We start from the raw sequence: 15,493 nt of genomic DNA, 5'->3' as shown, positions 1-15,493 counted from the left end.
GGAAGTGTGAAAGACTTACTCACCCGTATAGTCTCTCCCTTCCCTGTTTGACATAGGTGGAGCTGGGCATGAATAGTAAAAGGTGAATGTATGTGTGCAGAGAGATCACAGCCTCTCCATTGCACGGATGATAGATGGTCTACTTGTGGGGGGCTTTTTCTCTTAATCTGTTGAACCTCCTTTCTGTCACATGGCTAACAGGCAGTTTTAAAGACAGCAGGAAATAAAATGCGACATAATTACAAAAGAAATGGTTTCCCTTGAAGTGATCTAATGTCTTTAAGCCTATGGGTTGGAGAGGAAAATGTATCCTTACGGGAACTAAAATTAACAGATCATCCATCATCCACTCCTTGGGAAGGAAACGTTTGAATGGAACCGGGTTTAAGGTGGCTGAACCGTTTTACTAATTTCAGCAGACCAGCCGGGATTCAACAAAGCTTTCAGCCAACACTTAATAACACGTGTTTGAATAAGTCTCTCCTTTATCTTCCGTGACAAATGGCATTTGTCTGTCAGCTCTACCTGTGTCTGTGGTTTAGGCTTCCCCGCTCACCTGTGTCCCGGTACGGCTCCGCAGGCAATCTCCGGAGGAGCAGGGTTGCCGGCTGCACCGCAGAGGTGAGCGGTTTCCTCGGGTCAGGCGGCGCCTGCGGAAGCGGCCCGTGGCGCAGGCTGGCGCGGCAGCTCGCAGTGGGTTAACGCCGAAACCGGCCGCACCACGGAGGCGAAGCAGAGAGCGCCTCGGGGAAAAATCTCTTGCTGTTTGAATGCTCTGCTTTTTGGAGAGCGGCTCTACAATAATGGTAATGACATTGCTCAAGCAGCGAGGACCCTGGTTTTTCAAGACTCTCCTACTTTACGTAATGCTGCTGTGTCACATTAATACTTGTTAGGGATTCATTTAACATACGTGGGTGCTGATAAATTACTCACAGCACTGCTACTGTTACTTTTGCATAATTAGAAAATACAAGAAGGTTTAGAAACTCTTAATGATGTGAATATGAAACATCCCCTCTTGCGGTCCGCTGGGATTTCTCCATCATTGCTTGTATATTGGCCCGTTCTGTCTGGAGCTGAAAGCTCATTAGACCCGACAGTGTTCAGACCGTGTGCTGGAAACGCCGTTCCCTGTTAATTTATTAGGGGCCAAATCCAGAGCAGGGCTGGTGTGCTGCTCCCTTGCCCAGACAAGACTACTCTGCTAAATACGTCACTGCTGGAAAGGTGCCCCTTCGCCTGGGGGCTGACGCAATCCCTCCGGCCGGCTCGGGTGCGTGCTGCCTCGTGCTCCGCAGGCGGACAGACGGACGGACAGACACGCTTGCAGCGCACGGCCCTAGTGATCCCCAGCCCCGCTCGTCTCCCCGCGTGGCCTCGCAGCGTGCTTCCCCGGGGCGAGCGCTCGCCCGGCGCTGGCTCTGGCCGTGGGGGTTTACGGAGACGGCTTGTCTCGTGGTAACGACTTCCATTTTAATTTCCCCATCAGTATTGCAACGGGGAGGAATGGACGGCAGCAGTAAAGTGAGGAGGTGAATACAGGCATAGTCTGAAGTTCAGTGCTGTGCCAGGGAAGGACGTCTTAAAATCCTGATTTACATTCCGCTCCTCAGGCTGTTGCTGACACGTCAGCAACACCGAAGTGACTCTTGGCTCGTCGGCTTGCGTGAGCGAGCTCACTCCAGAAAGATGGCTGTTAAAGCAGCCGCAGCACATTACCTGCTGCTGCCAATGCTCACGTTTCCAAAATGACCGCGATACGCAGGAAGAAAGTCTCAAAAGAAAACTCCTACAATACCGTATTATTTTTATAAGGTAGTTTCTTTTGTAATCGGGCCCCTCTGTACATCAGGTGTGGAAAGACGGTAGCGTTGCTGAAGCCTGGAGGGGTTTTGTAGGCTGCTTCCCTGGCTGCCTGTGCGGCGTGGCCGCCGGCGCGCCTTCCCCTCCACCACCTCCACCGCCAGCCACCGGCTGGGCTCCCGCCCCGGCTCCGCTCGGGGCAGCGGTGCTGGCGGCGGGTGCAGAGGGAGGATGGTAACAGCTGCCATACTGGGGTTGTCCGAGTCGCAACGCGGGATCCGAGAGGCGAGCGGGCAGCCCTGGGCTTTGTGGGCCTGATCCTTCAGCTCTCTGGGCTTCGTTTGCCCCAGCTGGGGAAGGGAAGTACCATTTCTAATGCGGAGGTTATAACGTCATTAATTTGAACGACAAACCAACGTGACGTTGTCTCCCATCACAAACTTGGCTGTGAAATACTATTTTTCACCAGTTCACCCTTTCTTTTATATTTATGCATGGGTTGTCAAAGATTGCATATTCCCGCAAATACACAGCCTGGTTTTTCATTCGCGTACCTGAACCTTGCTTATCTGTGGCATACCACAAATTCATAAGCCTTGGGTAGAGTTTGGTAGGTTGGGGGTTGGCCTTGCTAAAAGAGAAATGCCCTGTGCATGCTTGAGGCATCTGACCTACTTTCTTCTGCCGAGAATGTAAAAAAACCAAGACGTTCATGTAATGATGGGATTGATTTTTCTGTCCATATAGGTAAGTAAATTGCTGGCGTCACAAGTTATCGGTGGCTAAAAGCTGTGACATTGATCTGTCAGACTTTGCCCTATGCCCTTCAGTAAATGGCATCTCTGCTTTCATGTCCGCCCTTGGGAAGGGCGGCTAATGGTGCCCTCTGGCCTTCGTGAGACCTACTTTTTCCATCTCAGTAAAGAGCTTGGAAATGTCAGGCAGAGGGACCTTACGAATAATATTTATCATGTTCTTGTTATTGAGGTAGCGTCATTAGGCCGACCTCCACGCGCTCCAGGGCCGGCGCGGGGCGGGGGGCACGGACCGCGGTCCCTCGCTCCTCCAGCGGCAGCTTGGGAGCACCCTTGAGGGGATGACCCAAGGCCCGGCGTGCGGGCCCGCGGCCAGGCGGCAAATCAAAGCCTTACCCAAAAGGCCACGACAGTGGTAGCCACTCCGTTGCGCTTTCCCCTGTTGAAAGTCTAAGAAAGCAACTGCTTAAAACCGGTGGATCTCAGAGCGATCCCAGGCTCGGCGCCGGCGGTGCTACCAAGGCAGTCTTCTGGCATTTTTTCACTCCTGTTTAGTAACTTGCTTTTTAATGGTTCATAAACTGCTGGATTCATTAGCTGCTGTAGAAGAGCTAATTGCACACGTGGAAGAAAAGCAATGAGTGATGATAATGAAGCTAAGGTTCACACTTAACTACCTAAGTTCGTATCAGTGAGGCGTACCTCACCAGAAAGGCAGTGTGTAGTATTCAGATTAAATACCTGCACCGCTTTTAGTATGGACCTTTGTGTTCCGTATCAGCAACATCTGTCTGACTTGGGGCTATAAATTTCCCTCGTTAAAGAGCTGTAAAGCGGTCAGAGGACTGGTGTAGCAGGGGAGGGCGTTAACTCCGCTGCTTTAGGTCCGTTATCGATGTCTCTGCCTACCTTGGTGTGCTTGCCGCGGTCAGGATGCTCCGTCCGCTTCGCGCTTGTCTCACTCCCATTTGCTGCGCTTCTCTGTCGGATTTACTGCATTTCAATGTATGCTGCCCTACTCCAAGGTGTATTGAAGTTTACGTAGCCTGGACGCAGCCCTGAGACCAGGCAGCTGTAACTGGCTTCCTTCCAGGTCTTCTCCCTCTCCAGGATGCCCGTTCCATTTCTTACACTGATGCTGCCCAGCATGAAGCGTTCTCCTGCTCTTCCTTATAGCCCAGCTCCTGGATTGCTGGGGGGACCTTATCTCTTTCTCTCCTCTCTCTTTTTTTTAAGCTTGTTTATCACTCTCTTCATTTTGAAGACAGGATTAAAAAATTTAACATCAGTATAATCTAAGATTTTAAATATACAGAGTAAAAAAGGGAGGATATATAAATTAGTTTCAAAAGTAAAATTGATTTGGATTAATTTGGCTCATGACTGGATGATCGACAATAATTACCTATAAGAGAACGTTTTGAGCTTGACTGCTGGGAAATAATTTCCTGGCACCTGTCATAAGAAACAAAGGACCATTTTGATCATTTTAATAAAATATCCCAAGGGCGTGCATGAAGCAGGCATTTTGAAGGAGACTTGTAGGTCGTGGAGGAGGCAGCAGAGAGGGCAGAACATTCTAAAATGGGCAAAGGGCATCCCTGTAACATACTTTAACTATAGAGGAAAAATGCTGTTTCTTTCTGATTTAACAGCTTTGCTGCTACTCAGTTGTGTGCGGAGGTGACGCAGTGTCACTTTTAGCAGAAGCGTGAGACGGATGTCTGCAGAGAGGGAGAGGTAGTTCAGTCAATGGGAGGAGGCTTCGGTCACGGAGATATTTTAGAGCTAAATTTAACCAATGTCAAGGAATCATCCAAGATGTCTGGGTTTTGCAATGTATCTCAAGGCGATTTGAGATGTACAGAAATGAAATCAAGGCATCTGGTCCCGCTCAGCTGGAGCCAGGTTTGCGGGTGCTGAGTTTTTGTTGTTGAATGGATCGAAGAAATGGAGGACGAGAGGAAATGGCCTCAAGTTGTGCCGGAGGGGGGGTTAGACTAGATATTAGGAAAAATTTCTTTACGGAATGGTCAAACATTGGAACAGGCTGCCCAGGGAGATGGTGGAATCATCATCACTAGAAGTGCTCAAAAAACGTGTAGATGTGGCACTTCAGGACATGGTTTAGTGGGCATGGTGGTGTTGGGTTGATGGTTGGGCTTGATCTTACAGGTCTTTTCCAACCTTAATGATTCTGTGATTCTGAAATGACCATGACTGAGAGGTCCTGTAGCGCGCACCCAGCCCCGTCCAGCCGTGCTTCTCGATGCTGTGGCATGCTGTGGGTTTGTTTGATTTTTCGTTTCAGTACTGGAGCCAACCACACATCAAAACTAGGAGAATTAGAATGAAGGGCAGTGTTAAAATTGTGGACTGATTGGATTGACACCTTCTTTTAAAATAAACACATCGCTACCCAGAAGCAATGTGTATTTATGTACTGGTTAGTAACGGGCCAAACGAAGTGAGGGCTCAGCATGAGCTGCCTACACCTCTGAGGTGTTTGTTGCTCATACTTCTGCATAAATATCCCAAATAAAGAAAAAACCCAGCACTATGGACGGAGCAAAGGCCAGCTCTTTTTATAGCTGCAGTAAGGCTGCGATAATGAAAAGATGCTTTAATGTGTCCCAAGGCCTAGATGAAACACTGAAAATGTTGCTTTTAAGAGAAAAATGATAATAATATCCCCTTGAAATCCTGGGAAAATATGTGTGACGGACTTCTTGAGAGCAATATCAAAGAAATGAAATAAGAGTTGCAGAGCATAGGGAGTTACTGCAGTTATGGGCTTTGAATTGGTTTAAATCTTTGCTTTTAAGCTTTTTTTCTAAATATCTCTTTAAAAGTAACACTTTAATGAGAGTGGAAAATGGTTTACTGCCGCTGAACTCTAGCAGCAGTGCAGATCTGTCAGACCTTACCTTATTTTGGAGTCTAAATCCTTTCTCTGCTGTCTGGCCCCTCTGGCCGGTGTCGGACTTGGGACAGGGCAGGGAGGTACGCAGGGGCTGGGAGGGGCGGCATGAACAGCCGCAGAGGAGGGCAGGTGGGTGAAAATGTTCTTCCAGCACGGGATTTGCATCTGTAGAGTTAGAAAGGAAAGAAAGATTCCTTTTCTGAAAGTCCTTTGGGGTTTGGGTTTGGTTTTTTTGAGGCAATTGGAAAATGGACAAAAGGAAAACACTTACTTACTCAGAATACCATCCTTCATTTCCTCTCGTTGCGTCTTTGTCCAGCTTTAGTCAACTGGCCATCTCATGTTGTTAAGCAGGTATAAAATCTGGCTCCTGGGGCAGAAAATGCCCTTGAGCACTTCTGAGTGGGTTTGCAGGTTCCTCAGCTCCTCTGATGGCACTGTCCCTTTCTCCGAGAAGCCTCTTCCTAAATCATTGTTTTGGCCTCATTAGGAATTTAGGGGAACGGCTGCAAAGAGCAGCGCTAACTGATCAGGACCCAGCGGCCGGAGTCCGTCACCTCCCTGGTCCTGGGTTCATCCATGGGTCCTCACTTAGACCCCCCAGCCAGGCTCTGGCCACTCCAAAACCAACACGTGGCTGCTGCATTTTATTTTAACCTTTCCCAGTCCGTATCTGCTGTGTTCATTTTTAGCTTGCATTTGTGTCTACTTCTACTAGATCAGACTGCTATGCTCATTTAATTTGATAATAACAAGATATTATGAAAATCCCACTTGGCAGAAGAAGACGCGGGTAGTGATCACATAGAAATGTACTGATTTTTATCCACCGCATCGTCCAGAAGAGTTCAATGGCAGGAGCAAACTATAAAGCATAAGCTGTTTGTTAAAGGTGAAAAGAGATGCGGTTTCGAGTCGTGGAATTCGGGTTTTTGAAGCATGAATGATGATATTCACCCTTTGCCCTTGGAGCAGGGATCATGCTTTGTCTGGACTGCTGGCAGCCCTGAGCGAGCTGTGGGCGCTCATCAGGTCGCCGTTACTACGAACAGCGCGCAGACGTATGAGCGGTTGCTCTTAAGTAGTCAGGCCAGCTGGAAAGAGCATGGAAGAACTTCGCAAAGACAGATACTCTGGTGTGAGCTCGGAGATGAAACGGAAAAGAAATTCTGGTTTATCTGTGTGATTAAAGGAACACTCTGCAGAGGAAAACATGCAAAAGCACATGCAGTGCACGCGCAATATTTGAAGGCTAACCATGTCAGCTTGCCGAGAGACATAAAGAGAAACAGTAAAGCTGTGTTTTTAACTTCCCATTGTCCCTTAGATGCCCATTTGCAAATACGGATGGGCAGGTGTGTATTATTTATGTGAAGATGAAGGTTGTAAGGACAAGCACCTTGCACCTTGCAACCAGGACATGCCGGAACTGCCGTTGCTGACGCGGTCTGTGTCGGCTGGTTCCGTTGCCTTTCTGCGTGAGGGAGCTGCACGAGAAGAGCAGGCAGGTCGGCCGTGGGCCGTGCCTCAGGCCACGGCGTGCGCTGCCCGCGCTGCCGCGTGCGCCGGGGCACACAGCCGCCGCACGGGCTCTGCCGCGCGCGGGGCGCGAGGATGGCGGCAGCCGGCGAGCCGGTGACGGCCGCCACGTCCCGGCCCCTCTGGCAGCCCCACGGCCCCTCTGGCAGGTGCGCGGCAGCAGGGCTGTGCCCTGGGCAGCTCCCGGCAGGGAAGGAGGTGTGAAAATGTCGCCGTGCGTCGAGGGGGCTGCTGGAAAAGCGGGAGAGCCAGGTCAGCATGCTCGGAGAGGGCACCCCAGGGAATCGGCGATGAACCGGCTTAGCAGCATATTTCAAGCCGTGGGTCTGCGGGTGCCTGGCCAAGGGCCCCGTGGGGCATCTCTCCTCGGGCAGGACCCACGGGCCCGCTGTCAGCTGGGGCTCGGAGCCGCCCCATCCTCCAGCCAAGAAATGGTCCCAGCAGAAATCCCGCTTGCGTGTTTTTCGCACCCCAGCACCCAGCCAGCTCCGGGCGAAGCTGCGCTGCGTTGTTGTCACTCTGATTTCCTATTGTCGATTGGGCTGGTTTTAATTGGTTTGCAGTTTCAGTTGTTTTTCAGCTCTTCAGGAAGGACAATAAAATAAAATCTGGCCCTCCGTGCTCCTCTCCCCCCGCCGAAGCGTCGCGAGCTGCGCGTGTTAATCTGAAGAAGGGTGGAGGCAGGGCTTACTCCCTGTGAAATGCTTGGAGGCTGATGGTTAAGCATTACGTTATTCAAAACACATTAAATTGTCCTGAATGAGAAGGAAACATGTCTCGATCATCAAGCTGATGGACATGAACAGTCTTCTGCCACAAGTTTGTTTTATTTGAACTAGATTTAGCTACTGCCTGCCTCATTCCCATTCTGCAAGGAAAGCTGTGGACAGGAAACTGGCAAGGAGTAGGAGGCATAAATTCAAGATACCCACAGCTTGGACCGAAAGCCTTATATAAATCCTCTGGATTTCCAGACTTTAGAGAAGTACAGTTGGCATTACTGCCTTCTGTCAACCACGCAGGAAAGTTTAACCGGTAGTCCAGGATATGAATGCTTAAGAGTCCGGAGGTGGCTTTAAGATGCGAGGGTGGTTTAAATGTTACTGGTGGGGAAGAGAGAGAAGGGGAAGTAACACATTTCTCAACATTTCCAGGTTTACAAAACCTGTATGCTGAGCTAGAGGCTGTTAGGATTGGCTTAGTCTCAAAATGAGGAAAACAGAAAAAATGTATATACAGTACATGCAAGCAATTAACCAGCAATTTTTTCCAGCTTCTTGCTAATGTTTGTGCTTGGTATCTTTTAGGAAAATGCAGAACTGAGTTTTTGAAGTTTGACTATTGGTTAATGAAGGATTTCGTAGTTACTGTTCATAGCCCTCCTACGAGCATCGCTATTAGAAGCCACTAGAGCTGCCCTGGTCTCCTGTATCGCTGCTGTGAAAAGGAGACTCCTGCCTTGCCGGCAGCTTGTACTAAGCGAGTGTCGGTGTTTCCTAGCTGCGAGTTAGCACAAAAACCAATGCTGAGGATTTGTGCGAAGAGGAGAGGCTCCTTTCGCATCTGTTGGCCGTGATGGATGAGCTAGGATTTAGCATCCTTCCTCTGCTTCAGCAGCAGAGCGGCACGCGGGCAGATAAGCCCACCGCAGAGCAGGGACTGCGGCGCTGGGACAGGCACGCGCCGTTTCTCATCCTGACGGGCTGCCAATTACGTGGCAATTAGTAGAATAAATGTCTGAGATATGTTTCCCCCTCCCCAACCATTTTACGGCTTGGTCATTGTTCAGGGGGCAATGTGTCTTTCCCCGAGCTACTCTGACTTTTTTATTCGTTAGCCTTAATCAGTTACAGGGTGTTAATTATACCTCTAAGCCGACTAAGCCCAAGGAGCTCAGCCTTGTGCCCTTGCCAACACGGCTCTTCATTTCCCTCCTTTCGTCTCTCCCAGAGGTCAAAAATAGCCGTCTACGAGAAAATGTGGTCGTACATGAAGTCGGCCGAGCCCTCGGTGTTCACCAAAACGACGGCGGACGGGGTGGCGAGGGTGCGGAAGTCGAAGGGGAAGTTTGCCTTCCTGCTGGAGTCGACGATGAATGAGTACATCGAGCAGCGCAAGCCCTGCGACACCATGAAAGTCGGCGGCAACCTGGATTCCAAGGGCTATGGTGTAGCAACCCCCAAAGGCTCAGCATTAAGGTGGGTGGAATAATATAACAATATCCATGTTGTTATAGTATTCCACCTACCCTGATGTATTGTGTTGTCATTTTCTTTCTTGTGGATTTTGAGGTAACTTTAAAGTTTAAAATCTTCAATATTCCATGGAGTTAAATAAGACGGTAAATTATGGTTTCGTTTATTTAATGCATCCATTTTTTTAGTGTTCTCTTCGTGTTGTCCTTTCTGATTGTTTGTTGCTGTTTTAATTTTACAGTTCAATGGCTTTTTCAATTTAAATGGTAAAAGCCGAGTTAACCTGCCATATGTGACGAATGTTAACTGCATGATGTGGTGTTCTTGTTACTTTTTTTCTCAAAGACGGTTGCCCCATCCCGCACACTTCAGTTTTGAGCAGATGTTATCTTCCATGCCACCTTCCAATATTTAACCCTGTATTTGCTGTACAGACATTTTGATAGCTCCACGTTCTGTGAAATTTTAGCCAATTTGTCCTCTTGTGCTCCTTTTTTTATACGTTACGATTTCCTAAGCATTTGTGCATTTTTTCTTACAAGTTATGTTTTATCGTTTCAAGAAATGCTGTTAACCTGGCAGTATTAAAACTGAATGAGCAAGGCCTCTTGGACAAATTGAAAAACAAATGGTGGTACGACAAAGGAGAGTGCGGCAGCGGGGGAGGTGACTCCAAGGTCAGCCTCAATGTCACCACAATCGGGTACCTTAGCAAAGAGTAATCGGCAAGGCTGTTATTTTACTTCTCAAGGCAAAAAAAAAAAAAAAAACAACAAAAAAACAAAAAAAGAACACAGATTAAAGCCATTTGAATAATTGTGGTGGGGGCAAAAAAAGCCATTTTCTTGCCCAGTAGCTCTTTCAAAGAAATGGTCTTATTTAATATCGTCAGCAGGCTTGGTCAAGCTTGGAAACCTTCTTTAACTAACAGATAGGAAGTCTGGTATTGGTGGGACCTAAGCAGAGCACATCAGTACTTGTAAATGTACAAGAAAACGGTGATTGCATCTGGCCACCGTACGAAGCCCTGAGGACGAGGCTTCGGTCCTTCTCCATGACTTAGCTGTGATGCAGAGTGGGTTTTGAGAGTTGTTTTGTCTTTACCAGGGCCAGCACAGGGCTGGAGGCGAGAGGGCTCCCTTCTCCTTTGCTTTTTAGAGGCAGGGTCAAGCGAACCAGTACCAGCACACGCTGCTGTGCTGGCCTGAACGGGTGCCACCGGAGCCCCTGGGAGGGACTCCGGTCTCCGGAGAAGAGCTGCTTGGGTGGGTCGGGGGGCAGAAAGGCGGGCTGCTCATCTAACTGCAGCGGGGGTCAAGAGATGAGAGTCAAGCAAGCATCATAGCAAAGACGTAATGTTAAGCAGAGATGATAGTCACGCGTTCCTGGTGAAATACTAGCAGTAACAGTAACGTACGAGGAGCTAGAGCTTGCAATAGGCAAAGCTGAAACAAAAGATAGGTTGCTTGCAAGAGGGGAGCGTACTGATGCACTAAAATGGAAAGTAATCTTGAGGAAAGAGATTCTGGGAGTTTTGCCTAGAACACTCAGATGTCACCCTTCGTACGCCACTGACCAGCCTTCCGCGCCCACCTGCGCAGCAGTACTGCGTCTGTGCCTGCGGTGCCTTTGAAACAGATGAGGATTAAAATCCTGTGGATTAAAATCCTGTGCCAGTGGTGGCAGTGGCAAAGCTGTCACTGCCTTCTGCTGACCTGAGGCTTCCCCCCAGTCTTTCAGGCAGCCTTCATGGCAGCCAGACTCTCCACGTTGCTTTAATGAAGTGTTTGTATTGCAGAAGTTAGCTAGTGTGCTTTCATATTGCCAACCTTACCCTCCGAAACTGGCGATTTCGGCAAGTCTTTAACCTGGTGAGGAGAAGCTGTAGCTAGAGTAGGCTGGGTGTCATTGGTCGCCTTGGGTGCAGGAATTGCCAAGAAAATTAATTTAAAATACAGCGTTATACTGTAAAGTACTGAGATGAATTTTCATAGTGACACTCTCCTACTGCTAGTAAAACCAGTTCCTTAAGGAACACTAATTCCTAATCTCTTTTACAAAAAAGGTCCAAGCTTTGGTCCAAAATCAATAATAACGGTATTTTCAGTAAACCACAGTTTCGGACAATTACTGCAAATCACTGCTGCATTCTGCTAATAAGAGTTGCTTACAGTTGGCTACGTAGGAAATTACTCAGCTGCTCATCTCTGATGTTAGCAAAAGCCCCTGTGTGATAATAGCGGAAGGAAAAGCTCTCGGATTCAGGTCTGCTCAATAACTGGGGCTCCGCAGCGCTCACCAGCAGCCTGGAGCCGAGCGTGAACTTTTTTACGCTTTTTAGCTCTGCCGCTCATCCTTCACGCATTTTTATACATTGTTACACTTGCGGTATATTAAATGTTTAATACTCTCCTGGGATCCAGCACCGCATTGTCTAACGCGGCATCCGTGAAAGCAAACTTTGTGCAAACCAGCTTCCGTGAACTTCACCGCTTTGAGTCTGTTGAATTAAACCCAGCCGACTAATGCCTACAGCCCTAAGGAGGCTGAAAAGGAATTTGTAAATGGTCGTAATTAAGGCAGGGCCAACCTTCTATTTTGGCTTGTGCTGAAAGGCCTTTTCCAAAGAGCGATACCATCCCTCGGCAAGCAGTTGGCCCTGGTCAGTGAGGGTTAGGGGAGCGGAGCCAGGCGTGCCACCATCTTTGTGTCCAGCGAAGAGGGAAGGGGAGCACACACGAGGCTTGAATCTGCGCATCACAAAGCGCTGCCTTTCCCGTTTGTCATAACCCGCTGTGATGACGGGCTAGTTGTTTGTCTGAGCTACAGACGGCGGCTCTCGGGGGCACGGCTCAGCCGGCGTCGTCCCCGGGGAGCAGGACGGGTGTTGGCGAGCTCCTCCTTGGGGGGAGAAAATCCCGCAGAAGACTAAGCTAGGGGAGGCGGGGAGGGGCTAGTTGTTGTTTCTAGAGACGTCGTAAATCAAAGGGCTTTTTCGTTACGAAGCAGCTTTTCTGTGGAGGAGGCGTTTCGTAAGCGCTGCAGGCTGCAGGCTGCGGTGCCGCGGCGTTGCGGCAGGCGGGCAGATGCCTTCCCGGCAGCGCACCCCCCCATCGCCGGCCGCTGGCGCCGAGTTCAGGCTGTGCCCCAGCCCCGCGGGAGCCCCGCTGCCCGCCGGGGACGCGAGCGCTGGTGCTGCCCTCCGGGCGCTACGGCCCCGAAGCCTCGCTGCCCTCGCGCTCCTCCTCTCCATCCTCTCACCACAAGCCTGAGCTGCCCTCGTCATCTCATCCCATCTCCCTGGTTAATTGTTTATATGAACGCCGCTTCGTTTATAGAACATTTCAGAGAAGTTGCTTCAAAACTGTTCTTTTTTTTTTTCCCTTAAAGGAGGTGATAGCTGGGGGGAACTGGAGAGGACGGGGTGATGAAGGTGCCTCGGGTGGAGATGCAGACCTTGCCCCCCTCAGACAGGGCGGCACGGGGACCGTTACGCGCTCGGGGCGGCTCTCCCTACCGGCTGAGCTGACAGACCACGTCTCTTAGCTTAGCCCGTAGAGACCCAGGCTTGGGAAATGGCCGCCCCGAGGTTGTAATCGGCCGCTTCCTACCTGCTGCCGAGGGGTTGTGCGTAGCCGTGAGTCGTTGCAGACTGATGGTGCCAGTTTCTTAAGCTGAACTCCTCCGTGCGATCTGATACTCCAGCTTGCGCTGAAAGCCAGAGGTAAGTATGCAGCCTGTTTGCTTGTGCCGGTGCCCATCGTTGTACCGCAGAGGACCTGGTCACACGCTCATCCTCCCTGCGGTTTAGCGTGCGGTTCACCTGTGCTTGGAGAGGAATGATTCCAAGTTGCGAGTCCTCCTCTCGTTATCGTGTCTTCATCGCCACTGGAAAATTAAACAGCGACTTCAAATTTCACAAGGATTTTGAGTCTTGCAGCAGGAGGAAGAAAAGGTATTCAACTGACTTTCTGCAAGTTTTTTAATCCGTTCGGTTACGCAGGCTGTAAGGTTAGTCCTGTGAACGTCCCGTGCTCCTGGGGTCCACTTGTAATTTAAGACTAAAGAGACTGTGCTGTTTAATGAGCTCGTTCCTGTTTTAATGAGCTCATTCTAAAGGCCTCAGCTGACATACATGTCTCATTTTCAGTGCTACCAGTGTATGCCAGCGCTGGTGAGGAGCAGAGGGTGCCAGTCTGCCCTGCAGTGTTTTGGCTGTCAGTACTGCCCTGGCAAAGGGCGTTACCCCGCTTCGGTAGCGGTCCTTATTTAACAAGTCCAAAGGAGAATGTGCACCATCCATACGTAATTTGTCTGTGATGCATGTCCATAGGTGTGAGCTGACTTGGCTGCTGCAGACGTTCTGGTACGTGCATCAGAAATTTGTTCACTTAGCTGTCCTAAATGAATGCGAATTTAGCTTCATCCGTTGGATTCATGGCAAAATTATACCATCTTCCAATTCTCTTGTACATGTGAGCTGAGTTCTCAATCATGAGAGAATGCAAAATAGCAGTTATAAAAAAAACATCTTCCAGGAAATATGTTACCGCATATTATGAGTTTGGAAACTAATTATTTTGTTTGTTATACAATCCTGTCGTCTGCGAGCTGAGTGACAGCTGAATAGGACTTTGAGAAGGAATTGACAAAAAAGGGTGCAGACGGGGGTAGCGGGCTGAGTGACTTAAGTGAAACTAATTATTCAGTTGCATAGGAACAATTTTCTGCTAAGGTAAATTTCTATAGTTCTGCTGTTGATACATTTCTTGTATTATTGTACCTTCACGATAACATTTAATGACAATCAACACAGATTGTTTAAATGCAGCATATCGCCAACTTCACATGCCAAGATTCCTTGCTAATTATTTGACTTAATTTCTTTAATATATTCCTTTTTAGGCTGATATCTCTTTTGGAGTACATCTGTGAAATGACACGCAATGTAATGCTGCTTCATTTTTCAGTTGTTTTGTTTTTAATCGTAGGACTTTTCCGGCATGCTAGTTGAGTTCTGCCCCCAGAGCCATGCTCCATAAAGCATCACATTCCCAAGCCCTTCCGAGCTGTGAGCGTGGTCATTAGCAGATGGGATTTGTTCCCTCATTTCTCTGTGCTATTTTGATACATTTTCAGCACAGCCGTTAGCATTTGCGGCATAATTTTTTTAAGTGGCATATTTTTAGAAGAAATCTGTTACGCATTATTTTAGATGGTACCTGACATCTAAAGAGCACCATTGCCAAATGTGTTGCACGTTAAAGAGAACATTTGGGGAAATGGCTATCTTAAAGAGATGCAGCACAATTTATTTGAGCAATTTGTTTGAAATTATGTTCATCAGCATGAATTTACTTGCCACCCATTCTGTAGGCCTGGGTTATGAGCTGGAAAAAGATAAAATGGCTGGTCAGAGCCAGTGATAGTAGCACAGAGCTAATTCATGCTCAGAGCTAGGAAAGTAATATAGAATTACTGTGTTGTGCAAATTAGTGACAAGACAAAATAATACTTTAAAAGGAAGACATCAGAATATTTGTTTAATTGACAGCTATTACTTTATAGCATAGTAGGAAATAATACTGCGTATGTTTTGTGCCAATAATGAAGTCTAAATGCTCTAGGAGTTCATCGGAGCATCTCGCTTAGAGCATTGCCAAGAAGGGCAGAGAGCCTGCTCTGGTTTGCAGAAATGCCCGTGCTGTTGTGCAGACTGTTTGAGGGTTATTTTCCCCGGGATGAAACTAGGAGACTCAGAACGAGACTTTGGGATGAGCAGGTTGCGCAGGCTGGGAAGGAGCTGGTGGAGTCAGGGCTGGCATCTAGGAATCGGGAGCTGTTTTGTTTTGCCTGTATCTGTATAACCTTTAGCATCGTGGGGACCAGCTTTGCTGCCTTGGCCAAGACGGACCTGAGTGTGCAAAGAAACGTGCTCGTGCAGGACGCACCGTGGCAGAGCCGGGCCTCTTGCAGTGACATTACATCCTGTCTTTATGGCCGCAAGAAATCTTGGAGAGAGACTTGTGACTCATGCACCCGTTTTGGTAATACCTGTGGTGCTGCAGTCAACGTCCATAAATCGCTTGTGTGAGTCATTTCTCCTGCACTGTAAGCGTCGGGATGGGAAAGGCCGCGGCAGAGCTCCTTGGGACTGGAAGGGAAAACCAGGAGCTGGAAGTGGGGCTCCAGGTAGCCGGAGCAGGGCCCTTCCTTTGAGCATCTCCCTGGGCGTCCGGGCTTGGCTGTTTCCTCTTTGAGGGTAACTGCTGTCA

The 15,493-nt window shown here is 48.8% G+C and overlaps 1 protein-coding gene across 2 annotated transcripts in view; it reads left to right on the top strand.

The window, feature by feature from the left end:
* Positions 1-15,493, top strand: part of GRIA3 (glutamate ionotropic receptor AMPA type subunit 3) — a 157,074-nt gene that overhangs the window by 127,436 nt on the left and 14,145 nt on the right. The window contains exons 13-14 of one of the 2 annotated variants that reach the window (XM_082003982.1): positions 8,974-9,221; positions 9,781-9,895. In XM_082003982.1, the coding sequence (XP_081860108.1) occupies positions 8,974-9,221; positions 9,781-9,895 (363 nt within the window). The remainder of the gene's footprint in view (positions 1-8,973; positions 9,222-9,780; positions 9,896-15,493) is intronic. The other variant, XM_082003981.1, reaches the window with a different exon arrangement.

The sequence above is a fragment of the Phaethon aethereus genome, assembly GCF_964289735.1.
Source record: "Phaethon aethereus genome assembly, chromosome: 10".
NCBI lineage: Eukaryota > Metazoa > Chordata > Aves > Phaethontiformes > Phaethontidae > Phaethon > Phaethon aethereus.
This window is presented reverse-complemented; position numbering and strand designations above follow the sequence as displayed.